General features: G+C 36.3%; 2 protein-coding genes and 1 pseudogene across 3 annotated transcripts; 2 read left to right on the top strand and 1 right to left on the bottom strand.

Annotated features, from left to right (window-relative positions):
- Positions 1 to 442: 442 nt before the first annotated feature.
- LOC137936446 (uncharacterized) lies at positions 443 to 1,477 on the top strand. Its single transcript, XM_068781162.1, has one exon. It carries the CDS (start codon positions 527 to 529, stop codon positions 1,280 to 1,282), a length of 756 nt encoding a protein of 251 aa, XP_068637263.1. The 5' UTR covers positions 443 to 526; the 3' UTR covers positions 1,283 to 1,477.
- Positions 1,478 to 1,561: 84 nt separating this feature from the next.
- LOC137936323 (zinc finger CCCH domain-containing protein 8-like) lies at positions 1,562 to 9,722 on the bottom strand. 2 transcript variants are annotated; one of them, XM_068780950.1, is made up of 12 exons: positions 9,178 to 9,722; positions 6,626 to 6,873; positions 4,583 to 4,642; positions 4,261 to 4,353; positions 4,128 to 4,190; positions 3,850 to 4,047; positions 3,729 to 3,766; positions 3,581 to 3,627; positions 3,361 to 3,503; positions 3,196 to 3,249; positions 2,301 to 2,447; positions 1,562 to 1,998 (listed from the first exon to the last, which is right to left on the bottom strand). In XM_068780950.1, the coding sequence occupies exons 1-12, from the start codon at positions 9,527 to 9,529 to the stop codon at positions 1,819 to 1,821; spliced, it is 1,623 nt and encodes a 540-aa protein (XP_068637051.1). In that variant the 5' UTR covers positions 9,530 to 9,722; the 3' UTR covers positions 1,562 to 1,818. The 2 variants fall into 2 exon arrangements, with proteins under 2 accessions (XP_068637051.1, XP_068637134.1); XM_068781033.1 differs by having other exon boundaries at positions 3,361 to 3,491.
- A 5,949-nt stretch (positions 9,723 to 15,671) lies between these two features.
- On the top strand, positions 15,672 to 20,175 carry LOC137963108 (ABC transporter D family member 2, chloroplastic-like; annotated as a pseudogene).
- Positions 20,176 to 20,215: the final 40 nt, after the last annotated feature.

Raw genomic sequence — 20,215 nt, 5'->3', positions numbered from 1 at the left:
GGCCAAGTAACCAGAAAAGTGACAAAAGAAGGTGAAATTACTTTCATGTATGCAAGTATAAGAAAATAACTTTGAAATAAATTTAATTTATAATTTATTAATTTATTAATTTATTAATTTATTAATAGATAATCCATTTTTTTACAATATTCTCACGTAGTATCTGGTGTAAATTTCAGATTTTATTATTTTTCATAATTTTTATATTTAAAATTTAAATTACATTTATTTTGTTGGGAATAATTTTATTTTATTTTGAATTAGGGGCTTTCTTGTCAAACCTTCCACAGCTCTGTCTATGTGGAATAAGTAGCCTCTTCAAAATGAGTGTTCCATATACCATAACCTGTTTTCGTGGGACCTTTTTGTGTGTCCTTCGAGGTGATTGATCTGGGCCGTTGCCGAACTGCGATCAAAGTAGACGATTCTCTTCAAAGTCGCAGGCTGTTCCACTGCGGCCAAATAATCAAGGAGTCGAAGGCAAGCAACCGAGCTCAAAAAGTGGGAGAAAAACACCGCGATTCCAATGGAGGACGTGCTAACGGAGTTACCACCGCCTTCGAGGTTCTTCAACGAAGATCTTAACAATTTTGCTTCTCCATCTCCGCCTCTCCCTTTGCCCTTCGGCGTCCTCCAAGCTGCGAGGCGCAACCCTGATCTTCTCGTGGTGGCGTTCTCTGCCCCTTCTGTCTTCCTCTTCCACCATGCTTCTCCCAAGTCCCTAGTAGGAACCCTAGTCCTTCCAGAAACATCTTTCTCCGCCAACTCTATCACCCCTTCTCTTAGAGATAATTCCTGCAACATCTATGCCCTAGATGGCACTCATTCCATCCTCGTCGCGGCTGTCCAGTATCGCGTCCCGCCCGATCGGTCCCACGCCTTGGCGCGATGTCTAATCAATGAAATTCGCCCTGAGAAGGTCCTCATACTGGATTCGATCCAGAGGCCGAATTTCCGAGGGAGACTCTCGGTGGACGACAATGTGGTGTATAAGCTGGAGACGTCGGAGCAGAGGATGTGTTCCGGGTGCCCACTGGTGAAGAATTTGGAGTATTTTCCCTCTGGGAGTGTGATTGATGGACCTGGTGCTGCAATTCTGGCTCGCTGCCAGATTGAGAAGATCAAGGGTACTTTATGCGTGTCTTGGCCTGATATCGACAGTTCGGCGATTTCATTGTTGAAGGTCTTACTGAAAGATGTGTTACCGAATACCAAATTTGGCGCTACTGCGGAATTATTTCACGTTCGGGACGCTCGAACCGATTCGGTGCTGTACACGTGAAGAATTATCGGTTTATCACCGCTCCAAAATTGTTGGTACCGCCAGTTTTCACCTCCTTTCTTTGAACAACTCGATTATTAGGCAGCCTTTTTCGATTGTTTTGCCTTCAGACAGGAAGAATGTGCTTTTTCTCTTTTGTTGTAGAATTTTCGGCTTTCCATTAAGAAATTTAAGATCATGGCTAGTTGGTATGCAGTGTTCCAGTCAATTTAGTGGCAGTCACACGCTCCAACAATTAGGCAACCATAGGAACTCTAACTAATGCGGCACTGATACCTATTCCAGCACAAAGTCTACTAAAAAATATTTACGAAGAATCTTCAGCAGTAGTGGTAGTCTGGAAGGGTTTCCAGTAAAGAAAAGAAAGCCTCTTAAAGGGGGCTCAGAGTGAGAAAGGACGACAAAATCTTTTGACAAACTGCATATTGAAGACTAAAACGCAAAGATTTACTCAATCAGCCTTTGGAAGGCAAAGCAAGTTGCTCTAATATTTGCATACTATGAGAAAAGGAAAATCTCTTCAGATGTTGTTGTTGTCATTCGCTTACTTCAGTAGTAGTAGCCTCCTTCTCCGTGCCTTCTGCTGCTGAAGTAGCGGCACCAGCTTGTCCTGTAACCATCGCTATGGCCTTGAACGGAGGTGGGTGGTCAAACTTACAAGTGGGTCCAAACTTGCATATGCCCGTTTTCATGTATAACGAGCACAAAACTTCACCCTACACAGTTTTCAAGTAAATCATCAGCATTTCATTACTGAAATCAATCGTGATTAAGGCTCATAACAGTTCGATGTACCATGCTCCATATAGGAAATAGATGGCAGCAGTCACAGGGAAATTCAAATAGACTAACAGCTCTATTATCAGATTACAATGTCAATTGCAAGACAATCTTTAAAATAATAAAGCTCCTGACCTACTAAAAAGGATTCTGTAAGGGAATCCTAAGCATTGAGTATTATTCTTTGTTTTTAAATGATCAAGCAAATGCAAGTTGCTGCAAACAGGGACAGCTTTACCTCTCTTCTCGGGAGCCCTGCAAGAGTTAGCTTCACACTCTGTTGAAGAGCTTGCTTCATCACTGATGGTGCTGGTGCTGTACGATCAACAGGATGGTCAAACTTGCATCTTTCCCCAAACTTGCACACCCCAGTTTTCATATAGTACTGCACCATCATGAAAGAAAATACACATGATTTAAAAGAAGGGGCAGGGAAAAAGCGTAATGCTCTTGGCGCATTTGGTAATTTAAGTGCTAATTAAGCATTAGTAGAAGGAAGCTAACAGTGATTTCCATAGTTACAAGAAGCAAAAGGATTAAAAGGGCAGAAGTTTCTCTCAACAAAAGCAATTCTTTCTTCAAGAACATAACTTAAAATTTTCAATTATATTAGAAAACCAGTAATACGGTTGTAGATATTGTCAGTAAAATCTCAGTTAGAGGTTCACCATAGTACTTTTACAATTCTTATTCATGAACTCGTCTGCTCTCTCTCTCTCTCCCTTTTTTTTTTGGTTGGAACAATGCATCTTACTCTACTGCATTAGAAAGTTCAGGAGAATCATTCTTGATAAGAAAACATTGACCAAAAGATAGAAGTCAAGCAAGGATGTGATAATTCCTTATTTCATTCAGAATACAGCAGTACAAGACTTCCAAAACATATGGTTGCTGCCAATGCTTGGATAATGCTGAAACCTAAATCTAGAGGGCTTTTCAACAGCACAACAATTATTTATATTAGCTCTAATAAGTACTACGAGAGTACAGATTTTGTATTGCCTGAAACCATAAACTAGGGCATTGAGCAATCCCATTCTTCTCAAGTTAGAAGACAGCAATGACAAACGAAGAAACAATTGAATTTGGCCATCCATTTCTCTGTAAAAAAAGAAGGAAAGGTCACAACATACATCACATTCTGTCTGTCCCAACCGTTGGGGGTAAATAGTGAGGCCCGAGGGAAGCTGCAATGAAAAAGGAGAAGAGAAATTTCATCATTGATCAAGGGCGAGATGTTCATACCATGAAAGTTCAACACATGTTGGTTAGTTACCAGCATTAATAATACAACTTACACTAGTTTGACCCAGCCAGGAATTGATATTTGAGATTGATGTGCCTAGATTTAGAACTCCTAAAGGCACAGTTGCCATTAGAGAAGGCATAAGTGCTTGACTCAGAGCAGCAGCAATAGGCGGATTTATGGCTGTATAAGATTCTAAACCACAATTATAAGCTTCAACAGTGTGGAAAACCCCAATCAAACAGAAAGTAGAGATCAAGCAAGAAGGATACCATATCTATCAGGATGGTTATAACGGCAAGTGGAACCATATTTGCAGCTGAATAACCAAGTTAAGAGTTAGTTAGATATGAAAACTATAACTATAATCAAACAGCTATGACTATGCTCCTGCAATAACCATGGTAACAAAAACTTTACCTGCTAGTCTTGAGATAAAATGGGCAATCCATTTCACCCTACAGAGTAATTAGATAAGCCTCAGTTCATCCGTCTGCTGATATACAAATGATTAGTACATAGCATATAAAAGTTATCTTACTGGTCGTATAGGCAACCCCTTTGAGTTATGCATCAAAGCTGGGATAAAAGGAGTAAAGGATTTTGTAGTCTTTGAAGCTGCAGCAGAGTCATGCTCTTCTCCACTGGTTGGATCCGGAGCCACAGGTAATGGGACATCTTTTGGGTGATGAAATTTGCAGTTCAAACCAAACTTGCATTGTCCAGTTTTCATATAGTACTGTTGTGTTTGGAGTTATATAAGTCTGAAAGTATAGGTAAATAAAATTGTCATACAAAAATTACACGAAAAAAACTTACTGAACACGGTGGCTCAGATGGCCTCTCAGGCAACAAAGACTTGTCAGAAATTTCGGAGACACCCTGCAAAGACACCATTTGTTAAAAGAGAATCAGAAATATACTCACATAAAAGCTACACGAGATAATTTACCTCAATGCTAGCAGATGCATTTTCCACTTTATCTTGAGGATGGTTGAACTTACATTTAGAGCCAAACTTGCACTTTTGAGTTTTCAGAAAATACTGACCACAGTTGAGGGAACAACAAAACACAAAAGATAGTCAAACGTATTTCACAGACATATATATATAGAGAAAGAAATAGATAGATAGATAGATAGATAGATACATAGATATATATATATATATATATATAGAGAGAGAGAGAGAGAGAGAGAAAGAGAGAGAATTGAATAACAAAACAGGACTACATAAGTTAAAAGTAACTGAAGAGATGACTTTGAATGCCTACAGGACAATCAGGTTCTCCTTGTCTTTCAGGAAGAGCCTCACTCGTTGGGATCAGTGGGACCTGCAAACAAGAGAAAGCGGTATCAGGAGAACTGATTAAAGGGATTCTGACAGATGCATCAGTTAGCTCCTCTCATGCCCCTTGTAGGAATTATTTTAAAACAGAAATCATAATCACCATCATTGGAAACTAAGGTCAGCACTATGATGATGTAAATTAGTGAAATTATTCTCTTCATTCTGACAAATTCTTTTTTTAATTCTTTCGCATCAATTAGCACCTCTTTTGCCCCTTTTAAGAATTATTTTAAAACAGAAATCGTAATCACCATCATTGGAACCTAAGGTCAGCACTATTATGATGTAAACCAGTGAAATTATTTTCTCTTCATTCTGACAATTTCTTGTTTTAAGTCTTTCTATTGAAATTTTCTGTACTAAGTCTTTCTTCAGAACATTTTCAGGTTTTAACAGATCCTCAACTTCTTCTGACGTTTGCACTATCATGTTCCCAATATTTCCAAACCACCACCTCAAAGGACCCACTTAATAGGCCATTTCCACTTTAACCACTCCAGAACTTATTCTGCGAGTCACATGCATACTTTACAATAGTATTCCAAACTGATTAATCTCACAAAGTAAGGATATATATTTAAAAAATTCTGCTGTAGCGAAAATTATAAGCACTCCAAAGCTGTTAAGACCGATCAGAATGTCAATAAATTAGACAGATTGGGCTCTAGATGTACTACTGAATCCTAAACATCATGATATGCTCTTACCGAAATTCTCCTCATTTTGTAAGATTGTTTTAACAGACTAGAAGTCTTATTCCTGTCTCAGATTCAAATTTAGCTCCATGATAATAATGGCAAGACCCCTATTAACTAGCTCAATTATTCAGCTAAATTGGGGCGAGGTAATCCATCTTGGTGATCATCCTCCTCCAAAATACAATCTTGAGTGCTTTACTTCAAAGAATGATACACATATGAGGGTGTCAAAAGAAACAAATATCCTACGCAACAAGCAACTATCCTTTATTAGAAATTAGCAACTTCCTTTGGTTCAAGAAATAACAGAAGTATATGATGTTGCCAAAAGATTATCTTGGGAAGTACATTATTAGTATGACTATTTAAGTATTATCACGTACTTATGCCTCTACCCAAGAGCAAATTATTAGTACAATTAGTACTTTTACATAAAGATGGGGAAGGAGATGACTCTCAGGGGAAAAAGAAGAAGCTCTATAGTGTTTTCTTCTCAATAATAACTGAGATCAGTCCCAGATAAATTACATAAATGACTAAGATTATTTTTTTCATATCCCTCACTAAGCAGAAAATCTCCGAATAATCTGACTGGTCAGATCAAGGCCACAAATCATAATTAATATCAAGTGATAGAAAAGATTGACCTGCTGGATGGTTTGAATGATCAATGTAAAGCTGTAGGTTGTCATACATCATATATGAAACATGTGGGTTATTATTTACAGTTTCTTTTTTTTTTTGAAAAAGATGTATTAAGGGTTATTATTTACAGTTATAAACCAATTTCTGGCAAACTGGATCTGGTCATGGAAAAGCTCAGACTTTGAAGTTGTTCTACAAGCTTCAAAAAACTCTTATTAATAATTTAAACTAATGGACTTATAAAAATAAACTAGAAGGTCTCCGAGTAAAGTTGACCATGTGCCTATTAATTTTTTACTACACAAAAAGTAATAGTAATATATTGCATCTGAATACAATCCAAAAGCTGAAGCCCAAAGGTACCATATAAATGTACTAAAAAATCGTAAATTAGTTTAACCTCATAACAAATATATTAAAAAAAGAGATAGAAAAATGATAGACAATAAGATTTAATAAATCTTCAACTGCCTCTTTATAAAGCTAAACAATAATAAGCTATAGTGATAAATTCATGGAAAAATAGGATGGAAATTGAATACGTATTATGACATAAAAACTGATATAATACGAACAATTAAGTAGTTTTGTCTGTAATAGAAATAATAGTAGTTAGCGATCACCTCTTTCCAGTCTGGAATTCCACCCTCAGGAACCCAAGGAGGGTGGTCAAACTTGCATCTATCTCCAAACCTACACGTTCTTGTCAACATGTAATGAGCACAGTCCTTTTCTCCTGGTCGCTGGGGATAAATGGGCAGGTGACTTGTAGCGTCAAATCTAGGGCGTTTGGCCAAAGTATTTGTAGCAAATGAAGCTTCATTTTGTTCAATAGTGTTATGAGTTCCCAGAAGAGACGGATGATAGACAGCTAAGGTAGATAATAGAGAAGATAATCATAAGAATGCTACAGTAATATAAAATAATTTCTTATGAAACTATTAAACTATAAACCTGAACCAAAAACTGCTTAGAAGAAAACAAAACTAACAACAACAGTTATAATAATACTTAGATACTGAATTGTCTTACAGTATTACTAGTGACTACGGGACAAGCACGGTACTTCTACTATGATTTAAATTCTAGATAAAAATAAATAGGTTTACCTCAATAATTACAAAGCAACGATAGATTTGTCTGCAGCAATCTATACTCTGCATACAGCAGCAACTAATATAAAGTGATCACTATTTGATTTTGGTGCATATAAATGATTTGGTACAGTCCAAAAGTCTTCTTTTTTAGGGAACAAAAATTAATAAGAGGGGAAAACTCCTCACAAAAATGATTTAAGAGGATGATAGGGTCCTAGAGTCAATATTCAAGTAAAACTCTTTATTAGTACATAAATTACATTTATCCAGATCACAACTCCCACTTAATAAACATGATGGAGACAATCTTATTTTGTATGATCAAAAACATTGTTTTCTACACCAAAATCTTTTACCAATTTGTACAAATAAAAACAAAAAAGTTGTAACATTTAGATCCTTTGAAATTGACATGAACTCTTCCTTAACTTTGTAAATAACAGTTTCTGTTACATAAATAGTAGAGATTTTATCAGCCAGTATTACAAATTGTCCTTCTAGTTGAATAATGTGAAGATGCTAAAGAGCATGACTTTGGCTCAAACAAGTACAACCTTCATAAAATGACGAATTCATTCCTACAAATACCCTCTTACTGTCATTCTGCTTGGGGCTTAAAATAAACTTTGTGCTTGGGAATTCAGATTGACAGGTAGTGTCAACATCACAGGGTCCATAACTTCAAATTGAAACTAATAAAGAAGTCAATGATCACATTTTCTAGACGAAAAATATTCCAACCAAAATACTGCATAAAGAACCAATTAACATTAAGAGATCCTCTCAAATTTTGGAATTTTGGAATATTATCCCGCTAACATTACATTTTTTTTTTTTTTTTTTTTTTTTTTTTTAGAGGGGCGTAGTGCGATTCGAACTCGCGACCTGATGCACCTGATGTAAAGAGAATACCACTAGACCAAACGGCCTTAGGTAATAACATTACATTCTTAAAAAAATGGATGTCATAATTAACATCTAAATACGTCTCAAACAGACATAATTAAAAGATACTTCGGTCAAGAAATTAGAGTAAAATAAAGAAGATAATGTATTTGTTGTTTGTAGGAGGATGGATAAATATTAACATGCACTAACATACAGGTACATGAAATCAAGTAGAAGTAATCTAACTATGTTGCATTATTTCAGCTTCTCATGCTCAATTTTGGTTAGCAATAGTTAACATGGTAATGAAAAGAAGGATGGCCTAAATAATAAACTTATCCAATGGCACATGGAGTGGACTTCACAGGAGTGCATAAGTCTCCGAATTTTGAGAAGAATAGTCATCCAATTATCCTGGTCCCAAATCTACATTAAAAGTTCAGCCTCAATTACTTTATTGTGATTTGTGAAGCTCACATAACATGCAAATTAAGAAATGCAAATGCTGAATTCGGGTGTTTCAATCAGAAAAAATAGGGAAAAGGTTTGCTAACAACTCCATGTACACACTGTCCTTTAAAAATGAATCACCTTCTACAAGTTAGCCACTTCATAGATGGGAAATGTACCCGTGCGCATTGGAAGTCAATAAAGAATTTCCTTCCTTTGTAGAGGAAGTTTGCTTTTCTAGAAACAGCAACCATTCCTTTTTTTCAGAATGAAAAAAAAAAAAAATCTATTGTAAGTATTCATTATATTTTTTTTATCACTCTACTGAGAAGAAAACGGGAGAAGATAAATGCCTCAGTAGGCATGCTCCATGCACATGTAGATAATCTCCAAAAAATATGCCAACTTGGGCAAATTCAATTACAAAAGAGGCGGAAAGGTATCCTAAAGAAGCAACGCACTCCAAACTTGAAAACCCAACCTCTCATAATGCATTCCAGAATAGATTGCATGCAGCATTATCACGGAAACTAGGAAAAATAAGGTTTTTCTTCAAAAAAATATGCCGATGTTCAAAAATAATATATAAACAATGACCTGTAAGGCGATTATGTTTGTTTTCGAAATCCCCAAACAAAGATTCTCATCGTTACAAATTTAAGAGTTTAGAATAGCTAAACTAACATCTCATAGATCATATTCTCAAAATCGTACGAAGAAAACGAATCCATTAAACTAACCTTCGTACGGCCTTTTGACGCCAGGAACCGGAGGCCCAGCGGCGGTCGATTGCAACCCTTGTAGGCTGGCCCATGATGATTGATTAAACAATGAGTGTAAGGGCGTCATAGATCCTGCAGCTGCGGTAGCATGACCGCTCGAAATTCTGTTCGCAACATTTCCTGCTTTGCCGCCTAGTCCAAAAGCATTGTTGCCGCTTGCATACCTCAAAAGATCGATGCCTGAGAGAGGTTCTGAACGGATGTACCTGGAAGAACCCAGAAGAGAAGGGTCGGCATCGTCTAGATTCGATGAGTATGCGCTAGGAAGACTACCGCCACCGCGGGATGCGCTATAGAGCTGGTTCGCCATGAGTGAGAATCAAAACCTGACTCTCTACGACGCCGAGCCACTTCAGAGTGGGAATGCCCGTGAAGAACAAGACAACGACACGCCTGTTTGGAAATTGGAAATTTGAAGAGAACAAGAACCTAAACGAGGCGAACCTCTAGCCGACTGGACGAGGAGAGCGAATCCAGTAGGACCAAAAGACAGGAGACGAAACTTCAAAAGGGTCTCTGTGTACTTGGAGAAAATACACAGACCCATGCTCGCTAAAACACTGCAAATAAAACCCATAACGAGAAACTAGGACGGAAAACATTTTCTGGTAATCGCTTACTACATCGAAAACCTATTTGTTTTCTGCAATTCATACACTAATTGCTTGCAGAGTTTCATATCGAACATTACATTTAATTTTGATTGAAGATGCTTATAATTTTTTTTTATGAAATTGATAAAAGTCGTTTGATTGGCAAAATTTTACTTCTGATGAAGAATTCTTTCTTATTCTCATAAAAATAATTGTAAAAGGCATTCTCAATTTCTTATAAATTTCTTACCAAAAAATAAAAGGATTTCCCATAGCATTTGTATGAAATAATTGTCTATATATCTATATTATATGGCATAAATACTTTATAATTAACTCTATCATGCACTAAAAAGCAAACTTTACACTCTTACTTTAAAATTCATATGCGAAATCTAATGTCAAAATTGTCATTTACGAGTTTTGTATTTTTTTCTCACATACTTGGATTAAAGACTATTTTGTGACTTTATAAGTAGATAGTTTAGGTACAGGTTCACATATAAGTACCCGCCTTGATACCATATTAAGTTGGGTCTAAAACCCATTTCAAAATGACTAGCTAATTTAATAAATTTTTTTATTAACTAATAAACTCAAGATATTTGTACTCACTGATATATGTGGGACTATTTCTTAACAATAATGATTTAGGAACCGTTCGTGTCACTATAGGAAAATAAAATAATAAAAAAATCTTTATTTACTAATTTACCGCTGATTTTTAAAAAGATTTTTTTATTTTTGTGTTGCCTTAGGAAATAATGAGAAAATTAGGTAATGTTTATGTTTACACTAGATATAATTCTTTTTATAAATAATAAAAAATAATATTAAAGTAGGAAGTAAGTGATCAATATAACCATCTTACTATTTACTGATTAATTTTTCTCAACGTTTTTCATTGGGGTAATAGAGAACATATTTTTATTTAAAAGATAATAAATAAGACGAATCGAGCAAAATGAAAATTTCATCCCAAATATGGCATAAAACACCAAAAAATTGGTTAAAAAATGTGGCAAGGCAAGTTACTGAACAAATAGCTATTTTTTTGCTAATTTTATGGTTGTTGTGGGAAAATGGGAATTTTCATCAAATTAAAATTTGTAAGATACATTTAACTAATATAAAGTACGATTAGTTATTAATTAGAAGTATAGAATTAACTACTATTTGTTATATTTGGTTTTCTCCTAATGTCACTAATAGACTTGCACCTCCTTTTGTTATTGGCAAAGGGTAATTGGCCCTTAGAGGGGGGAGGGTGACTTATTTCCCAACCTTAATCAAACAACAAAAGCAATATAGAAGCCACTTTTTCATTTTTTTAGAAGGGATTTGATCTTGTTCCCTTTAAAAAACAAGGAGAAGTGATGAACTTTTTTTTTATTTCTTAATAAATATGATATTTTTTAAATAAAAATATAATAATGTATTTTCTGTTTTATTATTTCAATCAAAATTATTGTCTTCCTTCAAAATTTTAATCATATTTAATAAATCATTTTAAAATATGAGGGGCTATATTCCAATCCCGAGACCTATCATTGGTGGCTAAAATAATTTGCTCTAAAACAAGCTCTAGCGTGTCGTTGGGGCTTAAATTGATGTGCTTTACCTGAATTGAAGTGTGTTATGGTCTTGGGGTTAGGTACCTATGTCTTCCGTTCCTACCAGGTCGGTATTTTGGGTAGTATTGGCTAAGTGTTTAATATTTGGTATCAAAGCAGGCTCCCACGTCGCAAGTTCGATTCCTGGAGTGTGCAAAGGCTGAATTAAAATTACTGGTAGGGTCGGCAGAAACCAGGTCGGGCCAGTATCGCTGAGTCACCCACAAAGACTAGATTAAAATTACTGGTAGGGGCGATAGAAACCGGGTTGGGTCAGTATTGTACGTGAAAGTGGGTGTCATGTTATAGTCCTCAACTTAGTGAAAGAAAATAAAAAAAAAACGGATACAAACGCAAAGAGTAAATATTAAGAGAAATGGGGAGGCCCGGATGTCTGCATATGCATCACATGCTTAGTGGCGCGTAATAACAGGGGCTAGTAGACGGAAAAAAAACAGGAAACGGAAAAGACAGTGAAGGAGCGGAAAAATGCTTCTCTTGTGTTCCTACAATCTCTGCAGCTCTTCTCCGCTGCTGTCGCTGCGTACGCCGTCTTCTTAGAGCTCCGTCACATCTAAATCTCAACTGTCCATGCGCCGGAGGAGATTTCCATCAGCCTCGAGGATCAGATCCTCGGATACTGAAGAGTATTCACTTTCCCCGGATGAAGATAAGGTAAATGACTTTTGTTGGCTTCTCAATTTAATTGGGTGAGTTGGTTGCTTTGATCTCTTTTACATTTAACTTCTTAGCCGGAATCACAAGTACTTTTAGCTGGACTTGGGGAGAGATTGATACTTCCAAGGCACATGCCTTTTGTTTAACCTGAATTCATCGTTGGCCGATAAAACGAGTGAGCTTAGAGTTTTGCAAAAAGAATTACTTTTGTCACTGTCGGAAGACCAGTAATTCTGTACTGAATTTCTGTATTTTTGTTCATCGGTTCTATGGACATTTTGAAGTTACAGCCACTTCCTACTTTAGCCATTATTAGAGAGCCAACAAGCAGACTTGGAAAAAGAAAGTAGATGCTCGAAAAGAAATAGTATGCGATGGCGCAAATATTGATGTGTGTAAAAATCCAGATTTGGGTGAAGGGAGTAGAGAAAATTCTGAGAAAAAGGAGAAAGGAGAATAATTTTTTTCTAAAGAGCCTGAAAGGGTTCGTTTGGAACTGTGCACGAATTCCCAGACAGCTTAAATATGTGTTTTTAGTTCCAAATTACAAAAATGCCCCTATATACTTAATAAACCTTAATCTCCTTATATTTCCCTAAATACACATCCTATGTATATAAAAAGTTAACCATTGATGTAATTTAACATGTATAACAATATCACATAATGGAAATTAACCATTGAAGTGGTAAAATAACCAAAATACCCTTTGATGTATTTTCTAACTCCCTCTCAAGTTGGAGCGTATAAATCTAGGAGTCCTAACTTGTTGGCATAATGATATAAATTCTCGTTTGCCAAGGGCCTGGGTGAAGACATCACCTAACTGATCTAGACCGAACTAACGGAGTCATTGCCTCCTTTTTCACCACCGCATCTCGAATGAAGCGGTAATCTACTTCTATATGTTTAGTCCTCTCATGGAAAACTAGGTTACTTATAATAAAGATCGTAGCCTGATTATCACAAAACATGTTCATTGGCTCATCCTGGTTGAAACCCAACTCTCGTGAGATTGACCTAATCTACATCAACTTGCTCACCGTGTGAGCCATCGTCCTGTATTCAACTCTACACTAGACCGGGCTACAACATTCTGCTTTTTAGTTCGCCGACAAACCAAATTTTCTCTTAGGAAGACACGATATCCAGAGGTTGATTTTTTGTCCAATTTGGACCTTGTATAGTCTGCATCAAAGAAAGCCTCTATCTTTATATGATTGTTAGGTCTAAAGAAAAGACCTTTTCCTGGTGCTCCTTTTAAATACCTCAAAATTCTTTGTACAACTTCTAAGTGTACTTTTCGAGGATGTTCCATAAACTAGCTCACTACACTTACTGCAAAAGAAATGTTAGGTCTAGTAACTATTGCATAAATTAATTTTTCCACTAGCATCTGATACTGTGTTTTGTCATTTCATTCATCATTTTGCTCATCATGGAGATCATGTCCCGCTTCCATTGGGTTAGCTGTCTTGGCTCCCAATAAACCATACTCTTGAAGCATATCTATGATATACTTACTTTGTGTCATCACAACGCTTTCTTTACTTTTTGCCACTTCAATGCCCAAAAAGTAATTCAACGGTCCCAAGTATTTAGTTTGAAAATATGCAAACAAATGAGACTTGGTATCCTTTATACCAGAAATATCACTCTCAGATAATATAATGTCATCTACATAAACCAAAAACACCACAATTCCAAGGGACCTCTGCATTACAAATAAGAAGTGATCACAATGACTCCTCGAGAACCCCATAGATACCACAACTTAGCTGAATTTTTCAAATCAAGCACGTGGACTCTGTTTCAGCCCATAAATCGCCTTCTTAAATCTGCATACTTTATGTGTCTCCCCTTGAGCAATATATCCTGGAGGTTGCTCCATATATACCTCTTCTTCCAGATCACCATATAAGAAGGTGTTTTTAATGTCCAGTTGACGTGGGGACCACCCCTGATTCACTGCAACTGAGAGCAAAATACGGACATACGACAAATGAGCAACGTGCGAAAAGGTTTCAAACATATCAATACCAAAGATTTGAGTATACCCCTTCGCAACCAACCGAGCTTTATACCGCTCAATAAAACCTTCTACATTATACTTGATAGTATAAACCCAGCGGCAACCAACAACTTTGGCCCCAGATCGTAGATCACACAATTGCCAAGCGTCCCGATCTATCAAAGCATCCATTTCAACATCTATAGTTTGCTTCCAATGAGGAGACAAAAATGTCTCCTGCACTGAAGAAGGGATAGTGCAAGTAGAAATGGACAAAACAAATTTTTTATAGGAGTCAAATAAGGAACAAAAAGATACATACTAAGATAACGGATATCGTGTACCTTTACCTTTTCTGACACCCTTTCTGAGTGATTTCTCGATAGTGACAAACTTGTGACGATCCAACGGGCTCATCAACTGGTACATGGATAACTAGTGTCGGTTCAGGTGAGACAACAAGATCAGAAGGTAAAGCCACAAATGAAAAGAACGGTTCATCCTCAAAGAAAGTAACATCAGCAGATACAAATGTTTTTCTAGTGGACAGGCAAAAACATTTGTACCCCTTCTGTGTGAGAGAGTGCCTCAAAATACACACTTAACTGCTCAGGGAGACAACTTATCCCTAGAAGACCTAAATACATGAGCAAAGCAGACACATCCAAACACGTGGGGAGAAATAGCAAATAATGGGGCGGACGACAAAAGAACCTACATAGGAATTTTTCCGTTTAACACAGATGAAGACATTCTATTAACCAAGAAACAGGTTGTAAGAACAATATCACCCCAATAAGGTTTAGGCACATGCATATGTATCATTATTGTCCTAGCTACCTCTAGTAAATGGTGATTCTTACGTTCATCTACACTATTTTGTTGAAGGGTAAAGACACACGATGTCTGATGAATAATTCCTTGTTTTTGTTCCCTTCAATTATCAGTATGTAAGATATGAAACAAAGCAGCAAACTGATTTTTTATTTCATTGAAGAAAAGTTTGAAGACATCAAAAGCCTCATATTTTTCCTTAAGAAGGTAAATCCAAGTACACCTACTAAAATCATCGATAAAGGAAATAAAATACCATGTAAAAATCCAGATTATAGTGAAGGAAGAGGAGAAAATTGAGATAAAAAGGAGAAAGGAGAAGAAATTTATGAAGAGCCTGAAAGGCTTCGTTGGGAACTGTGCACGAATTCCCAGACTTCTTAAATAGGTGTTTTACAAATTACAAAAATGCCCCTATACACTTTATAAACCTTAATCTCCTTATATCTCCCTAACTACACATCCTATGTACACAAAAATTTAACCACTGATATAATTTAACATACAGAACAGGATTACATAAAGAAAATTAACCACTGAAGTGGTAAAATGACCCAAATAGCCCCAGAGAGTAAATGACCAAAATACCCTGGATGTGTTTTCTAACAATGTGGAAATCAGAAATTATTATATTTTTCCATCAACTTCTTGTTGTTTGGGGATTAGCTCATACTCTACTTTCCAAGAGTAAGGACTTCTGGAACCAAAAGAATTGAAAATCTGATGTGTAAAATTGATTCATGGAAGTGGCAAGAAAAGGGTATATTTTTGCTCCACTGGGATGTAGGAGACCCCAAAAATGTATGGTAGGAGCTACATGAATAAATTATTTTATTTTGATATTGCAGGAGATAATTTAGATTTGAGTTTGTTTTACTTACTTTCACACTCTTTGCTCCCTTCCATTGCCTAATAACTGCTTCTTGTTTTTGTTGTGTGCATGTGTGTGTATATTGTGGAGGGGGGGGGGGGGATGTACTTCATCGACATAAACCATTCACTAATGCATTAGGATGCTTTGAAAACAAGTTTAGATCTTCAAACGCTTTTGAGAAGATTCTAGAAAGTTGCTGCACCATATTGGTCATTTGAAGACAAAGTTCAAGCTAGGGTGAGACTTGCTACCGTCTTTGCACTTACTTTAGGAACAATTGGAATTAGTGTTGGTTTTAATTTTCTCGGACGAGACTTCTATAATGCACTTTCTAGTGAGTAATTCCTTTCATTGTTTTGATTTCTATTTTCTTTCAAATTACTCTAGATAAAACTATAATCTAATAGAATCTTCTTTTTTATTAAGTTGTGTTTATGTTTTCCTTTTGATTCAAGACAAAGATCAAGAACAATTTACGAAGCAACTTCTCTACTACTTTGGAGGTTTTGCTGGGGGAATTCCGGTGAGCATATTGTTGCACTCTTGTTGGTATTGCTCTTCAAGCCATATATGTTTTCTTTGGATTTAGGACATTACACGAAAGAACAAATAGATTTTTTTCTGGATTTTCTGCATTTGGATAATAGTTGTGACTTCTGATTGCTTTTTGTTAAGGAATAGTCCCATAGAGTACAAAGATCTTAAGTTTATTAATTGGGAAAAAGGTTTCCAAAGTTGGCTAGTCATTTTGGGATAGGCCTTGGACCCAACTTAATATGGTATCAGAGCCACAAAAGAGGACCTACACCTAAATTATCCACTTGTAGAGCGACAAAAGAAGGTCTACACCTAAACTATCCATTTGTAGAGCCACAAAAGAGGGCCTACACCTAAATTATCTACTTGTAGAGCCACAAAAGAGGGCCTACACGTGAGGGAGAGTGTTAAGGAATAGTCCCATATGGATTAGTAAGTACAAAGATCTTGAGTTTATTAGCTGGGAAAAAAGTTTCTTAAGTTGGCTAGTCATTTTGGGATTGGCCTTGGACCCAACTTAACACTTTTAATAAATCTGACCTTCTTTGGCATCAGATTGAAAACTCGAAGGTTGATTCTGATTGTTCAAACGGTGGCTCCTAAATGATTGTGAACCAACTTTATGAGAAAAGTGACCACCAATCACATAAAGAATGTTCTTTCAGTGCAAATGTTAAGAATATATTGTCAATATTCAGAAAAGAAATTGCTTGTTAGTATAGTAATGATTGGTAGTACATGTTCTGCTAGGCTGTCATGATGGAGTGGTCTATTCATTTACTTGACCGTAAAACTGTTCAAAGCAATGCTATCGGACATGGACTAAACTGGCCAATTAGTGGAAGCCTGGTTTGGTACTATATTGGGAATTTTTCTTCATTACCAAGATAGTCCCAAGAGTTGGTGGTCCAACCTGGACGAATCACCTGGCCACTCTGTATTGAATGACTAGATTGATTTTGAACATTGTATAAAGTGGGTTATGTTTCTTATCTACCAATTTGAATCCGAAAGCAGAATTTTCTGTTTAATTCATCATTCATATTGAATTTGATTGTGAAAATACTAACATGCTAGGCTGTCTAGCTTGTTGTTAAAGAATTTTTTTTGTTTCTTGAACTATCTACCCTCCTTTTTTTCATGATGTCCTGTTAACGTTACATTAGGAACTTGTAGCCATTCATCTTAGTTATTTGTTACGGGCTCTGATTTCTAGAAATTCTAATATGCTAGGCTGTCTAACTAGTTGTTAAAGGAATTTCTTGTTTCTTGTACTATCTTCCCTCCTTTTTGCATGATTTCCTGTTAATGTTACGTGAGGAACTTGTAGTCATTCATCTTAGTTATTTATTATGAGCTCTGATTTCTGTGTTCACTATGTTTGTTGCAGTTTTTTGTCCTAAGATATTATGCAAGAGAGACCTCTCGTTAAGATGGAGATCATGGATGACCAGCTATATCTGTAACGCTACTTCCAGAACCAAATATTTTACCAAATCCAATCCCAATCTATCATTGAAAATCCGGACCAGCGGGTTGTTGATGATCTAAGTGCTTGTACTGAAACAGCCCTTTCATTTTCTTTAACACCTTTCAACACTGCTGTCGATTTGATATCTTTTAGTAACATTCTCTATGGTATCTATCCACCACTGTTTGTTGTACTTCTTGTATACTCACTTGGTGGTACTGCGATAAGTGTATTTCTTGGAAAGGTGATTTTCTAACCTATTGCCATCTAAACTAGGAGTAGATTTGGTAGAATTCATTTTCTGACCAAATGAAATGAATCGACTACTCTCTCTTCAGGGTCTAGTCACCTTGAATTTCATGCAAGAGAAAAAAGAAGCAGACTTTCGATACGGGCTTGTACGCGTTAGAGAAAATGCTGAATCAATTGCACTCTATGGTGGTGAGAGTAATGAAATGAAACTTCTGTTGCAGGAGTTCAAAGCAGCATTTGAGAATCTAAGTGTATGTGAGCTGCAAACCTTTCCAGGTTTAACTTTTCTGACAGCTTTGACAAGTTTTTCTTGGACAGCAGTTAAAGCATTTTCATCCACATTTCTGTTTTACTGCAACTACTTTCTTAGTGATACAATGTTAACAATGGTGCATTATTGGATGTGGGAAATTGTTCTATCATGTAAGGTTAAGATATTTAAAAATAGATTCTGAAAAAAATATTTTGAAATAGTTTATATGTCGCTGATATCTGATTCCTCATTTTTTTGATAGATTATTATGGCATTGGAGTGAGGAATATCCTTGCAAAGTCACTGCATTAATCTGATTGATTTACATTTTCGATATCTTATGAGTCTATGCAAGAGGATCTATATTATATCAATTTCATATGGAGCTAATCACAAGCTCATGTATCACTGGCATTGCCAATAGTGAAAATCTTGTGCAAATATGTATATGATTCAACAAAAAATATTATGCAAAACCTATGTTCCCTTTGTCAGTTTGGTACTACAGAATTTACTTATGGTCTTCACTTCCTGGAGCAATTGTTGATTTCCTCACGGAACCTGGAGTTCTTCACCAGTGGCTACCTCTATCTGATTCAGATTCTTCTTGCTGCTGTTGTTGCTCCCATGTACTTTTCAGCGAAAGTTGAGTTTGGAGTTAAACTAGTCTGATCACATACTTGGTGATTTTTCTCTTATTGTACACCAATTTCAAGCAATCAGTGCCTTTTTCAGCCTGCCATCATATGTGGAGGATGCAGGTGATTCATATGATGGCAGGCTTGCAAGCTTCAACAATCGAAAGAAAGGGAGCATATTTTTCCTTCCTCAAAGACCATACATGGTTTTGGCCACACTTCGTCAGCAGTTGCTTTATCCCACATGGATTGAAGATTTACCTACCATGTCAGCAAACTCTCAATATTCAGGTATCACCACTTGTTAACAACTTTGACTGACTTATTGTTTTAGAAACTTTTAGCTGAAGGCAGACTTGGTTTTGCAGCTTCCCTTCCTTTCTTATCTCAACTCACAGGCCTAGATACAGGTAAAAAACCTAAAAGACCAACAATAGAAGAAGTCAGGCTTGATGATATTTTGTCACGCTTTAAGGGGTTAGATTCAATTTGTGAGTGGTCAAGTGTTCTTTCACTGGGTGAACAACAGCACCTTGCATTTGCCCGTCTGCTATTAAGTAAACCAAAACTGGTTCTAATGGATTAATCCACTAGTGCTTTAGACGAGATAAATGAGGTAAAGTAGTGGTATATAATAATTTTCTCATTCAAATAAATAAAAAAAAATATTTATGGATATATAGAAAATCATTTACTTTTGAAACAACCAATGTGTGTGTTTTCACCCTCAATGGCTGGGTGTGGTTGATATCAACAGCTATAAATGCTCAAAATTCCATTCCATGCATATTATTATCTTTATGCAGGCTCATCTGTACAGGCTGATTGAGGATGCAGGCTCATCTGTACAAGCTGATTGAGGATGCAGGCATGACATATAACAGCATTGGCCACAGAAGAACGCTGTACAACTACCATGACAAGATCTTAAGAATATCCAAGATAGATTCTGAAAATTCTGAGGAAAGAAACTGGCAACTCGGAAATAGAAATCTGGTGGATACACTGGAAAATGTTAACCCCAACGGCATAACTATATGAATGAACAATGAAGAGCCTTTGGAACAATATCGTACAAAATGCCTTCTTACTTACTAGCACGCGTTGAGTTTGGTCATCTTCATTTATGCATTTTCATATGTATGTTATATAGTCTATTCAAGAAAGGACAGTTAACAGTTCAATGTTCCTAACCAGTTCGATGCCGGAATTGTCTATGAAATTTCGATGCAATTTTCTGAA

Source organism: Aristolochia californica, unplaced genomic scaffold (genome assembly GCF_029961685.1).
Source record: "Aristolochia californica isolate CCGP_79_NKW_82.1479 unplaced genomic scaffold, dmAriCali1.0.hap1 SCAF_1, whole genome shotgun sequence".
NCBI classification, from domain to species: domain Eukaryota; kingdom Viridiplantae; phylum Streptophyta; class Magnoliopsida; order Piperales; family Aristolochiaceae; genus Aristolochia; species Aristolochia californica.
The sequence above is the reverse complement of the archived record's forward strand: the minus strand, read 5'-3'. Positions and strand labels throughout refer to the sequence as shown.

Excerpts from the sequence above, each read along its gene's own strand:
- LOC137936446 (XM_068781162.1), top strand. The coding sequence starts at position 527 with ATGGAGGACGTGCTAACGGAGTTACCACCGCCTTCGAGGTTCTTCAAC.
- LOC137936323 (XM_068780950.1), bottom strand. The coding sequence starts at position 9,529 with ATGGCGAACCAGCTCTATAGCGCATCCCGCGGTGGCGGTAGTCTTCCT. Across the intron at positions 6,874-9,177 it reads CGTCAAAAGGCCGTACGAAG|CTGTCTATCATCCGTCTCTT; the intron begins GTTAGTTTAATG and ends TATCTACCTTAG. Across the intron at positions 4,643-6,625 it reads GAATTCCAGACTGGAAAGAG|GTCCCACTGATCCCAACGAG; the intron begins GTGATCGCTAAC and ends TCTTGTTTGCAG.